The 16,143-nt window shown below is 33.6% G+C and overlaps 1 protein-coding gene across 7 annotated transcripts in view; it reads right to left on the bottom strand.

Annotated features, from left to right (window-relative positions):
* Positions 1-16,143, bottom strand: part of CLASP2 (cytoplasmic linker associated protein 2) — a 142,341-nt gene that overhangs the window by 35,118 nt on the left and 91,080 nt on the right. For 3 of the 7 annotated variants that reach the window (XM_085304197.1, XM_085304235.1, XM_085304204.1), the window contains exons 19-23: positions 15,741-15,764; positions 12,989-13,006; positions 10,944-11,045; positions 4,751-4,921; positions 3,734-3,841 (exon numbers count right to left, since the gene is read on the bottom strand). In XM_085304197.1, coding sequence (XP_085160323.1) covers positions 3,734-3,841; positions 4,751-4,921; positions 10,944-11,045; positions 12,989-13,006; positions 15,741-15,764 — 423 coding nt within the window. The remainder of the gene's footprint in view (positions 1-3,733; positions 3,842-4,750; positions 4,922-10,943; positions 11,046-12,988; positions 13,007-15,740; positions 15,765-16,143) is intronic. The other 4 variants (XM_085304243.1, XM_085304213.1, XM_085304221.1 and 1 more) reach the window with 4 other exon arrangements.

The raw sequence follows: 16,143 nt of genomic DNA, 5'->3' as shown, positions 1-16,143 counted from the left end.
AAAAAATCACTACTTTGTAGATGAAATTTACATTACTACATTTTAATTGAAATTAATGTAAAATTTCACAAGTTTTTTGTTTAAAACACTAAAATGTGAAATGCAGACATATATGCCACTTGTCACTATAGCTCATTAAAATTCTTTAAAGTAATGGAAATTGGGAACCAAACATCCTTAAAGACTTTTGAATAAAACTGCATATTCTTCTCCTCCTCCTGGCACTCGTATAAAACTGGTTTTTTTAGAGATCCTAAAGAAGTTCACTCATATTGCTACTATTTTCTTYGTTTAACCAGTTTTTAAATTCAGCGTGTTTTTTTGACAAGCCAGCTTCCTTCTCGAGTTCACTTAAAATACAATTCTACAATTATGTAGATGAAACTGGTTTTGCCACTTTTAACTGAATTCAGGTGTCCATCCACAACATCAATCCCAAATACAAATTTGTAATTTAGTAATTAACTTAAGCACAATTACTTATCTTCCGGACACAAAGCAGTAAAAATATAAATCAGGAATTAAGTGAATCATCTGACTCTGACTCTGACTAACATATGCAATTTAAGAGTGATTTGAATCAAATAACCCCAAGCTGGACAGAAGAATCATGCTTGTTCACCTCTTCAACTGAATGAACTCCAAAGTGATCTTGAGCCCTGTAAAGGTCCAGGAAATTACGCTGTTTTTTCATTTGAAGTGCCCTACTACTTACATGAGATTTAACAAAGTATTTTTTGTCAGACTACTCATGCATGAAGTTGTTTAGCTATGGATTTTTTTTTTTGTAAATAGTACTTTATGGAATACTTGTTTCTTTAGAAAGTATGTCTCAGCAAGAAAATGGAGACAGGAAAGAGTATGCCAGATTATGAGCAGAGAGAATGATAGGGCTTTGAATACAAGTAATAATGTGATAATCTGTAATAATTTTCCATCAACAAACTCTCAAAATTAAAGATACAATTATGCTTACAAATGTCAGATATAATTTAAGATGACCCTGTCTCCATAAATACTTCAAATGTTCAAGAAAAATTTCTAAGACAGTGAAAGGAAGCACTATATTGGATCAAATAGATCTAATTTCAAGGAATGTTTTTGAAGAATATTCTTTCAACCCCTCAAACAGCAGAGGGTGTCCAAGTATTTACTTTTGCTTTTGTTTCGTTTTATAAAAGATGAATCAAAATAAGGATTACTTTAAAAATAAAAATAACTTAAAATAAAGTATTTTTTTGCTAAAATATAGAAGTTATCCTAGTCTGATATTTAACACTCACTCTATAKAAGTGATAAGCAGCTCCATATAAATTACAAATCGTTTGCTTCTCTGAGTGGCTATATCTCCCACTTCACAATTTTATACCAAGATGTGAGATTATAGAAATATTCATACAAACATATATAGGGAAGCAACTATGTGACATTTGGGTCAGACTGGCCCAAAAGGGCACAGTATTTGTGCACAGAAAAAATTTCTGATGAGAATCAGATATGGTATAAAYGACATTTCCCCCCAACTATGTAAAATTGTCTAGTTGCAGATACAGAGTTGTATTTGCCTAACCATTCCATCTTTTACTTCTACTCCTGGCAAATACATTAGTGTCTTAAGGGAAGTTAATTACACCCCATAAGACAAAACTAGTACAACAAAACACTGAATGACAGTTGAAATTCATCAAATTAGAAGTGATAAAACAAGAAATCTTATTTATTTCAGGTACAATTATTTTTATTAACTTTAGATTCCTATACACACTATGCTGCGTTTTTTGTGCTATCAAACACCACTATCTATTGTATTTTTCAGGTTTTTGTTCTGATATACGAACATAGAAATAAAAAACTCCATCAATAACAATAAAATCTCAAGTAGCATCCGCCCCAACAACCCAACATTCATAATCACTATGGTGTTAATTTAATATAGATTTCTTAAAATAATGAGCAGATAACTGAAAATTAAATGTACATCAGATCTTACATGCATGCAACTGAATTTAAGCTACAGAGTAGCAAAAGAAGCACTAAAGGATCTGAAAAATATTGTTAAAAAGATACATATGCAGTACAACACAATCGGCCAGCTGTGTTTTAGTAAAAGATACGAGTTTAATAATGGAGCTTGCAGAATGTCTGGATTTAATTTGATTTTCCAATTAAATAGCATCTGTGTAAGTTAGCATTAGGTATTAAAGCAGCTTTCATTCAATTAATCCATACTTCCCCAATAAAACCAGAGCTGACAGGAAGCACACTGCCTTAACAGACCACAATGAACTTCCAATGCTGATTAAGAATACACTCGACTGCCTCAATTTGAGCTAGAAATCAGAGATTTACTATTTCCAGAATATGTTAAATGGCTAAAATTGCAATGCCCTTAATTGCAAACTACACTTAAACATGAAGAAACAGAGAAAAGGGATGCATACTGAAGGCTACCTCAGAAAAGGTAACTCCAGAAAAGATCAGTTTTAGCCAGTCTTGCAGAGACAGTTCTGCATTATAGAAGCAATCAAAAAAACACAAGATCTGATTTTTTTTTAAATCAAAATGAGCTACCAACATTTTAGCAACCCTTAGAAAGATACTTGGAGACGAGCAATTTCCCTAATTCCTTAGCCTAYAGCATGTTATAGTAATTGTAAGCTATTACTGTTCCTATGCCTCATTTATGTTTCAGAATCAGGTACTAGCTTAATCATCTTGCAAAATCTTGTGTCTGGCCAATAAACTGAAATATTAAGTGAAAATGAAACTTTTGCTTATAGTAGTTCTAGGAATAAGGACTGGAAGTGGCTATACGGATATGAAACTTTTATTAAAGTTTTCAAATCCTCTTTATCTAATCTAATGAAATATCATACTATAGTTACTTATCACTGCTTTTATACAAGATTAAAAGCAAACTTCAAAAGCATGTTCTGATTCATTTGCTTGGATACACAYCTCACTACTTCCTTCACTTATTACTAGAAAACATAAAGCAGCCTTAGAATACAGTTCTGCTTCATTAGATTGGGCCTTTATCTGCATTGTCATGTTTACTTGCTTTAAATTATAAGTTATTGTTATTATTAAGTATATAAATAAGCATATTATATGATAGATATGCATAATAAGCATAAATAATAAGTATAATATTAACCTAAGTTGTTATTCCTTTTTATGCATTGTACAGYGGCAGCAGTACAGCCATGGAGACAAAATTAAACCTGTTTTATTCTTATACATCAGCAAAATCATTCACTGATTAGGGAGTCATTTTCAATATTAATAGATATCAGATTGACAGCTATCGAAACAGGGAAAAGTGGGGCGATGACAGCCAAACTATACTCTCTGAACTAGTTGGTCCAATCAATGAGAAAAGCATTATCTAACCATACCCAAGCAATGAACACTGTAATCTCAAAAAACAACAACAGCAAGAAAACACACAAAACTTTGAAAGGGCAGAATTGTCCTTTCAGAGTCTATCACGCATCTTTGGGGACTCTGGGTATTTAAGATAAGACTAGTATTAGCAAAGCATTTATTTTTTTTTCCAGTGTGCAACCCATTTGCACATTGGCCAATTCTCCAAAGTAAATAGTGAGTGAGCCAAAGAAAGGGAAAATAACGGTGGCTTGCTACAAGCTAAATGAAGGAGGCATGGGTTCATTAGGTGCAGATAATGAAGGGCAAAGACAGCCATGCACAACAAGGGGCTCTGAGTACTTACCAAGGGGTGGAAAAGAGCGGACAGGGCTCGTGTCCCTGCTACTTTCACGGCTGGCCTCCCGACTGCACCCCTGACTCACACTAGGCCGAGGAATGCGGCTGCCTCGTGCTAGTATGATTCAGGGTACAGACAAACAGCAGCACAGAAGGGAGAAGACATAAGAAAAGTTGCAGTTTTAATGTAATCCTATTTTTCAGTAAGATCAAAGATGTTTTTCTAAGAAAAGACACTGTATTATAAGGAGTAACTGTTTTCAGATACTTTGTCGATTGTGATGAATACTGTACAGCTAGAAATGTGAATTTACCAACTCTTTACAGAATGACTGAAAGACAACTGGAAAAGATGGAGAGGAAACAATTAAAAATACAGACATAGCGTAATTAATCGAGAAATTGTGCTCARGTTCTAGTTAATTGAAACATTAGTAATGCAAATGAAAAAACCCAGCTTTCAAAAAAGAAAAATATATAGTTAATACAGCTAAAGTAAAATCAAAATACAAAAACAGTCACACCATTGAAATCAACCAATATTTTCCAAGAAAGTGTAATCAGGTTATACCACAAGATTTAGGAAGCATGATATTCACCTTTGCATAACAGTAGTATACATACATGCACGCACATATGCAGATGACACATAAAAGTAATTATTAATTACTTATTAATTCATCTTAATTACTTAATTATTCATCTTTTTAAAATACTATCACACATTTAATGGATATGGGTCATTTGGAGATAGGAATAAGAAGAGAAAAGCAGGAAAGAGAAGGAAGAAAATGAAGACAGGTTAAAAAAAATACTGCAATCTGACAGGAAAAAAACAAAAGTTTCACCTTAAATGTCAGTGTGATAAGTGTCTAATTTATCAAAGACTAGTCTCAGACTTTAGGCAAATTTTACGTTTTCGTCTAGATGTGTTCTAATTCTACCACCCACCTGTAACTAATTGAGAGTCATAGGTATTCACACTTAAAGATCTATAAAGAAACAGTTATTTAGCAATTCTTACCTACTGACAATCTAGAAGGACTAGCTTCTCTACTGCATCCCTGACTTCGTGGGATTTTGCTTCGTTTTTGTGCAGCTGCAGGATTCACTAGCACTCTCTGAACCCCTGTGTTCATAGTGGAAAGTGTAGTTGTTGTCAAAACTCTTCCAGGAGATCCAGATCTACTGCCAGCTGAAGGCAAAACAAATAAATATAAGTAACAGCAAAGAACAAGTTTAAAAAAAATGATTAAAATTATAGGAAAGTGGTGGCAGATTGAAATGATCTGGAAGAACTTACAAAGTAAAGATGTGAAAGAGTAACCGGTACAAGGTCTTAAAGCGTTACATACAAGGTAGATAGAATTATCAATTCAAGTCCAGAAGCACCTGACATGACATTTAGTACTACATATGCTCAAGAAAACATAAATAATATTTCTAGTATTCACAAACAGTTCTAATATCCCTAATACAAAGATCGGCTTGTTTACTTTCTAAGCTACATGGCCTCAAAAAATAAAAAAAAAAAAAAAAAGAAAAAAAAAACAAAACAAAAAAAACAAAACAAAACCCAAGACCCCCCAAAACAAAAACCACCTACACAACCCCTGCTAGCAAGCAAATGTCTCTCTTTAAATCAGCCATTCCAAGTTCCTTCAGAGCAACAATTATCAAAAAACAATTTATTATTTTTCCTAACATTTAAACTCTTTTCCTGTACTTTTTAAAGTGTTCAAACACTACTCTTCCAGAAGCTAAATCTAAGCGTCTCTGAAGACGATGGAAACATTCACATTCACTTATGTGGAAGTTATTCCATAGATTCAACGGAAGCTTCTTTTAATTAAGCAAGCGCTAAAAAAAAAATTGATCAATACATTGTATTTAACCATTTTTACTTTCTTATTAATCAAAACTATATATTTTAAAAGTACAATAATTGTTCATTTCAGTACATGGTACCTGCTACCAGGAACTGGTCACTGATCCCTAAATCACCTCCACGCTGTGATATTCCAGTTACAGAGAATTTAACTTCTAAGATCTAATGAACAATCCATTCCTCTCTGTATTTATACCACCAATTCATACAAATATATTAATTACTTTTTCAAGCTACAGAATTTAAATGGAAGTCTAACCATTTAAAAAGCAAAACCATTACTTTAACCAAAAGTTAGCTACATGACAGATATGAAACTTTAATAATCCTTTAAACATAATCAGTAACTGTATGACCACAGCTCTTCTATCAGATCTATAAGCTTATCATGCAACATCTCATGAGAGTTTCATGGAACACTTATGTAAGGACTATTGGTAGCAATTAAAAAGCAAATATACTACCAGGAAAAAAAAAGCCACAAGCATGTTTAAAAAAAGATAAGCTGATTAAAGCTTGACAATATGGGAGGAAAATGAAAATCAAAAAAAAAAAATCAAATAAAACGCGCTGGGTGGACAGGAGAGGACTAAAACCATGTACCATGCATATACTTTCAGATTCATTGTTTGAATTCAAACTTGAAATGATTATTTAGCAAAATGCTGTTTTCTGAACTATGGACCTATTCAGCAGAAATGATATGTGCAATATTGTACAGCCTGGAAACAACAACTGAGAAAACTAGTGGGAACAATCTACAGAATTGATGTGGTGTTCTGCAAAAATTAAGGGTTTTGACGATTTCTTCCTATTACAGCTTTTCAACTTAGACCTCATACTGCTATACCTCTGTCAGCCCCCTCTCCTTCATGTTTTATATGTTTTCAGAAAACAGTAAAATATTGCAAAACTGTTCACCATACCAGAGACTCTTAGATTTTCTTAAATAGCTTATCAAACCTGAAAATTTGCTGTTCTCAAAATATACTGACGGAATGCATCTTCTCACACTACTTTTTTTTTCCCTTTTTTTAAATCTTTTCATCTAGCTGACCCACAGAGTGCACCCCAATAGCCTAAATACACCAAAAGAAGCTTAACACCCTGAAAATATTGCCCATACCATTGTTGATACTATGAGCAGCAGCAGATCTGAAGAACTGAAGCTAACTTAACGATAAAAGAGGAGGAAGTTACTGAAAAGGTATGCCAAACTGCCCAGTGTCCCACATCACTGCCTGCTCAATAATGAACGCATCAGATTAGATCAGTGCAGAGTATGGAGAAGTGCGCCAGAATTTCTGCTGAATAGGATCCTTCAATGAGGTATGTGAACAGGTGATCAAACAATGATGTACACACAAATTCTGTAGACTCTTACCACCAATGGGATTAGCAGACTGTGATCCTGAACAAGTGTAAAGGCAGGATTAGGGTAGGGGTTTATAATCCATGAAGAGGGAAGGAGCAGAGCAGATTAAAAATGGATGGCAAATGGAAATAAGAAAGCTTTAGTCATTTCACACAGGAAAAAAGCCACAAGGGAGTTATGCTAAAGCAGTGCTTTTAAGTAGCTTCCATAGCTGAAGTACTAAGCTCAGATGCTATGTACAAAGCAGATGAAGCAAAGCTGCACAAGCAAATCGCAATTCTTCAGTTTGCTAATTAACAACTAGGTAATACTGAAGAATTAAATTTCAATTAAACATGAAACTGTAGCCTTTAAAATTACTTTAAAAGAATATCAGATTGTCAACAAAAAAGTTCAGTAGCTGAACAAAAATTACACGCAAGGCCAAAACATAATTTTTGTTTGAGACGGACAGTAAAGAAACTGAGCTGCAGGTGGGGTGAATGACAAAAGAAAACTTTCACAATGGCATATTTGAAAAGACTTGCATATAATTTTTTTTTCTCTTTTATAATTCATCTGACTTTTGTAAATAAGAATTTGTTTCCATTCAGAAATTTTGTTCTTTTTCTTTGAATTAAAGTTGTTACATAATTGTAGCACACCTTGCTGAATTATCTGAAAACCAAACAGAATGGAAAAAGAAAAAAAACAGAACAATTTTTTCCATATACAAGAATAAAATATTGTAGTATGTGGACTGTGTATGTATTTATTATATGTCACAATTTAAACAGAGCAGTAAGAAAGGGCTTCTAAAGTCCTAAACTAAGTATTTTTGTRAAAGGATTCAAATTTGCAAGTCTTTCACATAATGATCTTTAAACAGAAGCACAGTTTTAACCCTACTTTTACAAAAGCATCTGCAGTACAGTGGATTTAAGAAATACAAGCTAAATCTAATATAAAACCTACTCTTAGTGGAAGAAGTAAAATAACCCCCTTTATGAAAACACTGAGTATCCTGCTCCCAACAGTGCTGTGAAATCTTTCATTTACATAAAAAAGCATCACCCAAATAGCAGGCATTCAGTGCAGGACAATTCCCCTTCACCTGTCTATTTGTATTCGCCCTGTTTATCTTCCTTAAAACATCTCAGAATTCTTATTCTCCCCCACTGTATAAGGAGTTATCTGAAGGCATCAGTTCTTAGCAGAAGTTGTGGTAAAAAGCTAAAAAGATAATTTCATGTATTTAATTTTCACAGATCACATGTAAAGGCATCTAGTTATTTCAGCAGCAGTTCAACTCATCTCTTTAGACAAATACTATGAAAAATGAATCATCTTAAAAAAATCCCATCAGTTGCATTTTTGCAAATAAAAGTTCCCCTTTTTATTTCTCTGAATATGCAGTCAGTTATATTCATGACATACGACAATGATAGTCACAGAAGTCTTAAATTACTACTTAATTTTCACACCCCTGAACAGCTTATTAACCATCCTAACTTGCTAAGATTTTAATCACATTCTTCAAGGTACTAGGTTATTTTCTAAAAGCTTATTTCAGAACTTCCCTAATACTAATTAGTAATATTACAAATATTGCTCACTATTTTTCCTAAAGTGAAAAAGTGATTTGATGGGACTGTTAGTTTTTTCTTCTCCTAAATTATTTATTTTTTGTTATGATATATTAAAAACAAAACAATACAAAAAGTTTCACAGCCTTTGTGACAGAATTTGTTACAGACGATAACTGGCTTTATGTTCAAGCTCTCATCCCATAAAATTTGTGAGACTAGAGCACTACCTAAGAAAAACAATGGAAACATTTATTAGGTATATTTGCTGCTTAAAGTATCTGAATCTTTCTGTTCAGATTTTTGAAAGTTTTATTTCACAAAACCTGCAAATACTGAATCAACTTTGATCCAACTGTATTTGATAGAAAATGAGATCTGTCACGGAAGCAACATGAAGTCCTCTTAACAGAAAATCCCAAACAAACTCTTCTCAGATTATTGACATTAACTACCTTTGGTACTTTTTTGAACTCTAAAGTCATTCTAGTTATGATAAATGCAGTCACTGATAAGATAAAGGTCTCTGCCACTAAATGCAGAATTAAGGGGTTTTATTAAAAGAAAGAGAATAACGTTTGGCATAGGGCAATAATTAAGCTAGAAAATTTTAAATCTGTATAATTTACTGACCTCAAAACATTACAGCTGTATAAACTACAAGAGTGGTTAATTTTTCTTAATGTCAGTGTTCATTTTTCTTCATTTAATTTAATGTCATTGTTTTTCATTTAATTCAGGCATTTAAGGCACTTCATTTCTAAAAATTGTATTTAAGTAACAGCTATCTTAATTCCAAAGGTGAACTAGTTATCAATACAACAGTGAAAACTCCTGTCTGTACCAAAAAAGTAAATCTTTAAATGCAAAACTAACAAAGCTGAAATCTCCTGCTGATACAGACTACCTATTTAACATAGTGCACGTGTCTGTGTGTGTATATATATTTACATATATAAAATACACATATATATTTACACACATACATAAATATATGTGTGCACGTATATATATACACACACACATACATACACACACATCTGTGCATCTTTATCCATTCTTAAATTGTGTGTTAACGTCTAGAAAATTGGTGTGTTTTCTGAGGGCTCCAAAGTCATTTTCTGCAGAATTAAACTTCAGCAGATTATGTCCTTCGCTCTGCTGAGAGCAGCTGTTCCTTGTGTAACTGAGGTGGCAGAAAGACCCCTGTATATTCACCTCGGCCTGTTCTGGCAGTCYGGAGTACTACCCTGCATCCTTTTTGATACAAAACTCTAATATCCCAGTTCCTGTTGACAGAAGCTTACATATTGGCTGGACATAAAACTGCATAGGTAAAGCTCATTCTGCCATCTCAGCTTGGAAGATAGTAAGTTTGAGGTAGCTGGGACAGAGATGAGAGCAGTAACATCTGAGAACACTGCAAGTATGTTAGTCAGATGTCTCCTAGAGACCCCAGACACATGGACAAATTGCCATAGATCAGCCAATGCACCAGTAACATCACCACTTGCTCACAAGTGTTAGGTAATTCTGTCTTTTTAATTAAGGATTGAGAACTAAGCCAATCATTTTGCACTTTTTGTGGTTTAGAGAATRCACATAGAAAGTTACTGTGGATCAGCTGCCATACAGTAATTTGTTTGTTTTAACTCTTTGACATCAATATAAGCTAAGTAAGAAATTATAAAGTTTGGGTTTCATATTTTCACTCCAGAGAAGAGTTAAGTAAAGGTAATGGCTATAAAATAAAAAGGAGCGAACAGCCTACAGTTAGAGTACGGCTTAGCTTAAAATGAAAACAGGTGCTTCTGATTAAAAAATWGGACTTTTTGTAAAATCAAAACTTAGGTTTTACAGGTAATCTTGAAGACACCATCCAGTCTATCTACTTTTCCTTATTGCTTGGCCATGTGTTATATCTAACCAATACAGAAGTTTCCTGGTGGTATGGAATTTTACTTGGTCAGAAGCTTACTGGCCTTTTCTTGGGAACCAGGGGAATAGAAGTGAGGGTATCAGTAAAAGAGAGGCAGAAATGGGGGGGAAAAAAGAATGTTGAGAAGTTATAATTGAAGACAGAATTTCTCTCTAAATTTCATTTCCTATTATGCTGTCTAATTTAATTGGCAAACTACAATGGAACCTAGTATTTTACCCAAAGAAAAACAACATAAATTAGAAAAGCATGCAAATACCACTGACCCAAAACACTGAAAAAAATACCTTCATTTTGGTCTGGCGATGATGAACCTAAGGCACAGAACAACAACTCAGTATGCAGCTTCTTTTTTTAAAATTAACTTTGACTGTAGCCATTGGTCAATGAATATATGCTTAAACATTTGGCCTCTTTATTGAGTGTAACTGACAAACAGAAAATACATACGCTGAGACTGAGAGACCACTTTGGTTCTACTTCGTCCTCTGGAATCCGTTTTAGAATTTCCAATACCAACAGATGGTGTTGAAAGCTTTGTTCGYACACGTCCTATGAAATAAAAGTGATGTCAAATCAATGTTTCTACAGTAGTGTAGAAAGCAAAACATCAGAATTATTTACTCGTATTTTATTAACCTTCTGTACATAACCATGAAGCATTACATATCTCAATAAAGATTCACTTGAGATAATTAGAAGAAATTTGAAAACCTTTGAGGATTTAACAGTTGAGGGATCAAAATACTTCTCTAATTCTATATGCTTCAGTAAGGAACTTGCACATTACCATTTAAACACCCTGAACTAGCAAGTGGCTTCYTACATAAATAGATTGATTTTACTACAAAAGGGAATCCTGTTAAATAGATATAATAGGCAATGGGTGCTACTAATGTAGTAAGTACAGTCATCTCACAATTACTTGTGCTTATAATTCTACTTTTGTTATCATAAAACAACAAAAATAACCTTGATTATCTTTTGAACGGGGTTCTAAGAACTCTTCCTAACATCATTCTTTTTAGAGAGCTAAATACTAACTTTCCTATTATTGACAATTCTMCCGCTTTCCCGGCTGTGGATATGGTCACGTACAATTCTACAGGATTTCCCAAGACATTTACAGCATATTGCACAGATCACTTCAGTAAAACTCAGCACCAGCACGAAATAAGGAAATCCTACTCTCCTTAACAGATGGGAAAACTGATGAACAGAGAGATTACAGTATCTGCAACAGAAAAAAATCACTTCTCTGAAATGTCAATCCATCTTGTATTTGGGTTAAACCTTTGTGCATTACTGGTCATGTTCCTCACAATGGTCAGACAGTATGATGAAACTACTAAAGAAATACAGACCTCAGTTGGATGAATGACAAGTAAACGATTATTCCTAAAAGCAAGTACTAAAGTTTCGTACTACATTTCCTAAGCCAACCTCTCAACCAACAGAAAAACAAACCAAAAACAAACCAAGCAGTCTAACCATAATTTTAAAAGTTGCAATAATAAAACCCCCAAAGCTCATACAGCATGGATCTAGTTTAGCAAGTAATCCAAATTTTAAAACAGCAAAATTTGAACGTTCTCCAGATGTATAAAGTCGGTATCTGACCAAGAAGAACTAGACACAGACTTTTACATAGTGCTAGCTTCTTTAGGCTTTCCACGGCAGAATTTGGAGACCAATCAAGTTAGTATTATTCATTCAAGAAGAGGGAATAGCCATGGAAGAGAGTCTATTAAGAAGAGAGTCAGAATAAAGGAGGTTATTCACTAAATTACATAAAMAATTATGTGCTAGCAACACTGGTTTAAGTTAATTAGTCCAGACTCACTAGTTATCCCTGTGCAATGGCAATGTTTTCCCACTGAGGGCTGTGAGACTGCAAGGCATGTAATTGTGTTCAGAATTTGGCCTCAAAATGTAAGAATACAGAGTGCCACTATTTGGATACTATGTTAAATTATCACTTGCAATCTGGTTCAATTTTAATCAAAGTAAAAAAAAAGTTTTGTATTTGTGAAGCAAAGGAATTGTTAATTCACTTAGAGTATCTACATTTATTCTCTAGATGATAGGTATAAATATTTTAATAGCATATTGAAAACAAATTCCCAAGTCTCAGAGAGATGAGTAATAGTAGCACCTGCTTCCCAGAGCATGAACACATTTGATGAAGTTTTGTGCGACAAGATTTGCTTAAAAAAAAAAAAAAGCTCAAAACTATAAAGCTCCTACATTTTTCACACTAAAAATGTTAAGCAATGACACTTCTACTGCAGATGAGAGCTTCAGAATTAAAATCATAAAGCAAAATAATGTTTAAAATGCTACATGACAATCAAGTATTAGAAGCACAAGCCATATGAAGTTATGAACCTGCACAAAGCCCCAGAAAGACCAAATTCTACTTTTAAAAACTTAGTCCGTATCAATGAAAACATGAAGCTGAAAATATTAGCTATTCTAACAGAATATTTTCTTACCATCTTCAGAAGCTGTTCCTAAATAGAAAAAATAATAAAATACATGATATTCTGAACAATAATATTTCTCTTAAAATCCCTTTTTGAAATTGATAGTTTTATGAGTCTCAGATCTTATCAAGTTAAGAAGAGGTCTAACGCACTTGTACTGCAATTCCATCTTTGAAGTGAAGTGGAATATCAAGAGATAGGAATACTACACATTGGTAGTGATTTACAGGAATACAGTATGTAGCATTGTATTCTAAACTTGTTATAAAAATATTGAAAAAAAATCAATAGGAAAAATCTGTATGAGATCAAGTCAACTAAATGACATGTCCAGATCAAAAGAGATATTTATTCCAAATATTCTAATGCAAGCTCTTCTGAAAATATAAAAAACACTATTATAAATTATCCCTGAAAAAAAACAAAACAGGAGGACAGTGTTTCACAAACTGGACTCAGATAATTTGATGGAAACTGTGAGAAAGGAGGATTTATTTGAATCAAGTCCATGATGATTCTGAAAACCTACACACGAGATCAAGTTTTGCTCAGAGAAGTTGAGCTTGCTGAAACCAGATCACTCATGAACAAGTATGCCAAGTTTATAAAGATTTGCCATATGATAAAAATGAGTTAAACATGATTCAGTTTGCTGACATCAAGACATAAGAATTGATGTCCTAGTACTCTCCTCTCTTGCAGCTCCTTTGAAATACAAATCTAATTATGAAGAAAGATATTTTATTGTTATACAAATTGTCAAATACCTCAAAATCAAATGGTAATTCCAATTTTTTCAGTCTAATACTGTTCTTACCTTGTAAAATAACTGTAATAATTAAAACATCTGTTAGTGTATTCCACTAGCCTAAACTTAACCTTTCCAGCAAATCTGGCTATGACTTCTTCCATAAATCCTTCAGGATGTAATTGCTACCAGCCCCCTCTAAATCTTGAGTCAGTGTAAATTTTAATACACAGAAAGCATTTTACATAAATAGGTGTGTAGAAATGCCTCAGCTTACCAAACCAAAATTGCCAGTTTGCATGTAACTTCCCTTCCCACCTCGCAATCAACAAAAGAGCACAACAACGTCCTTCCCCACGCGGGCCCTGGAAGGCAGCTAGATCTGCGCTACGGCTAAGCCAGTCTAACAGGGGAGCTGCTGGTTCTGCTTCTCCTTCCCCCATCCTCGTGCCAGCATCTAAACAGCTAAAGGCTCACTGATTTCAGTGCAGTGAACTAAATAACAGATTATTAATTTTTGTTTTCACAAAATCAGTTTTCCAGAGTTTGTTTCCCTAAGATGATTCACAGTGAAGTATTACAAAGCACTCATGGAAGAAGTAGTGAAAATACATGGCCAAAATAGGTGAGGGAAGGAGAAACAGGCAATTCTTCCTCACGGTGGTAAGATTAAATCAACTGTATCATAAATCTATAGCCTGGAAGTCAAGATGTGTTCTTTCATCCCTACAGGTATCTTGTAGGAAGAGTTTATTGGCTCAGTCACTGGTATATCGCTTCCTCCGCTATTTTCAGACAAACGTACAAGACACTCAGCCTGAACAAAAGGAACAACCTATACATTCGGCCTTATGAACCTTTACTGCTTGTGACGATACACAAAAGCTCAGGGTAAGTGTTTAGTACAGCTAGAGATAAACCCTACTATATGCAACACAAGAAAATTCGATATGGAAGTGAGAAAGACACTGTGATACTGCACAAAAAATCTTGTTTTATGAAAGTGGGGTGGCTACCTGCAATATTTGCTCAATCTCTGCTCAAATTCTTCCAAGAAGTAGCTAAAGAGAACTTCCTATTATTTCCATCTATATGCATACTTAATATAATTATTTTCTCATCAGACTTGATAATCCATGAAAGGAAATGTAACATTTTCTTTGTTTCCAGTAAACGACTTGTTCTTCTAAATATACTAGGAAATTGTTAAAATACATGTAGCAAGAATTATTTAATAAGTAGCAAACATAACTGGCTTTTAAAGCATTTCCCAGTCATAATTAGAATTATCAGACATCAAGCTGGGGCTCAGCTGATTTCTGATATAGGGATATCCTGATATACTTACACACCTGAAACAGACTAACAACTGCTGAGAAGTTGATTCTGAACTGCTTGGCAATTGCAATGCAAATATATGCCTACTCCCTAAGAATGTTTAATACAATGAATTAAGGAAAAAAAGTGCTATAACCCAGCTGGGATACTTGGTAAGCTATTTAAACAGGTAGGTATTCTTAGTAAACTCTTTTTAAAATAGAATTACATTAGCTTAGAGAGTTTACAGGTACTTAAGGTAGCTAGATTCTAGATTTTGGTAGGTGCACTTTTTAAAAGAGACTATTTTAGTTTTATTTTAAGAATCCTAATTACTTTGTCAAGAACCTTCTGCCAGTCTGGAAAAAAAAATAAATAAATAAAATTTGTCTTTATAGGTAAAACTAAAACACGATGGAACTACAGCTAGTTATAAAGGGTTGAATAACTCTGTAATTCAGTACGAATTTTTAAAATGGAAATAACATCCAATTTCCCAATTAATCATCCAAAGAATACTGATAAATACAGCAATAGAACATTACACATACTAATGTATCAAGATTATACAGGAATTAATGAAAATGGTATAGAATTTGTTAATCAACAGACAAATGTATTAAACATCAAATATTTTACATAGAAGATTGTAACAATACTTATTAGGATTAGAGGGCAGACTAAATAATTTCTTACCATCCATCTTGTCAGAAGTATCCTCTTTGTTGAAAAAGCAAGCAAAGAAACATGGAAAACTTAGTGTGTTAGAATAAAGGTGTTCACAGCAGAGTCATAAAACATTAATCAAGGAAAATACATTAATATTAAACACTGCAGACATATGTCTATTTAATTCATGTATGTATAAGCTAACTTAAATAAAGTTAGTTTCTCCCAGTCCAACATACACAATTACAAAATGAGGTACAAGTCCCAAGTCCCTGCACAGGGATGTAGGATTTTTCCATATTATCCAGATTTGAGCAAACCCTTAAAAAATTTATTAAATGTTTCATACTTGGTGTTCACCAGTTACTGACTCATCGATACATGTTTATCTTTGCTGTACCACAACATTTCTATTTCTTATGAAATTTGG

The sequence above is a fragment of the Rhea americana genome, unplaced genomic scaffold (genome assembly GCF_003343005.1).
Source record: "Rhea americana isolate MKP2758 unplaced genomic scaffold, rheAme1 scaffold_100, whole genome shotgun sequence".
In the NCBI taxonomy this organism is placed as follows: domain Eukaryota; kingdom Metazoa; phylum Chordata; class Aves; order Rheiformes; family Rheidae; genus Rhea; species Rhea americana.
The sequence above is the reverse complement of the archived record's forward strand: the minus strand, read 5'-3'. Positions and strand labels throughout refer to the sequence as shown.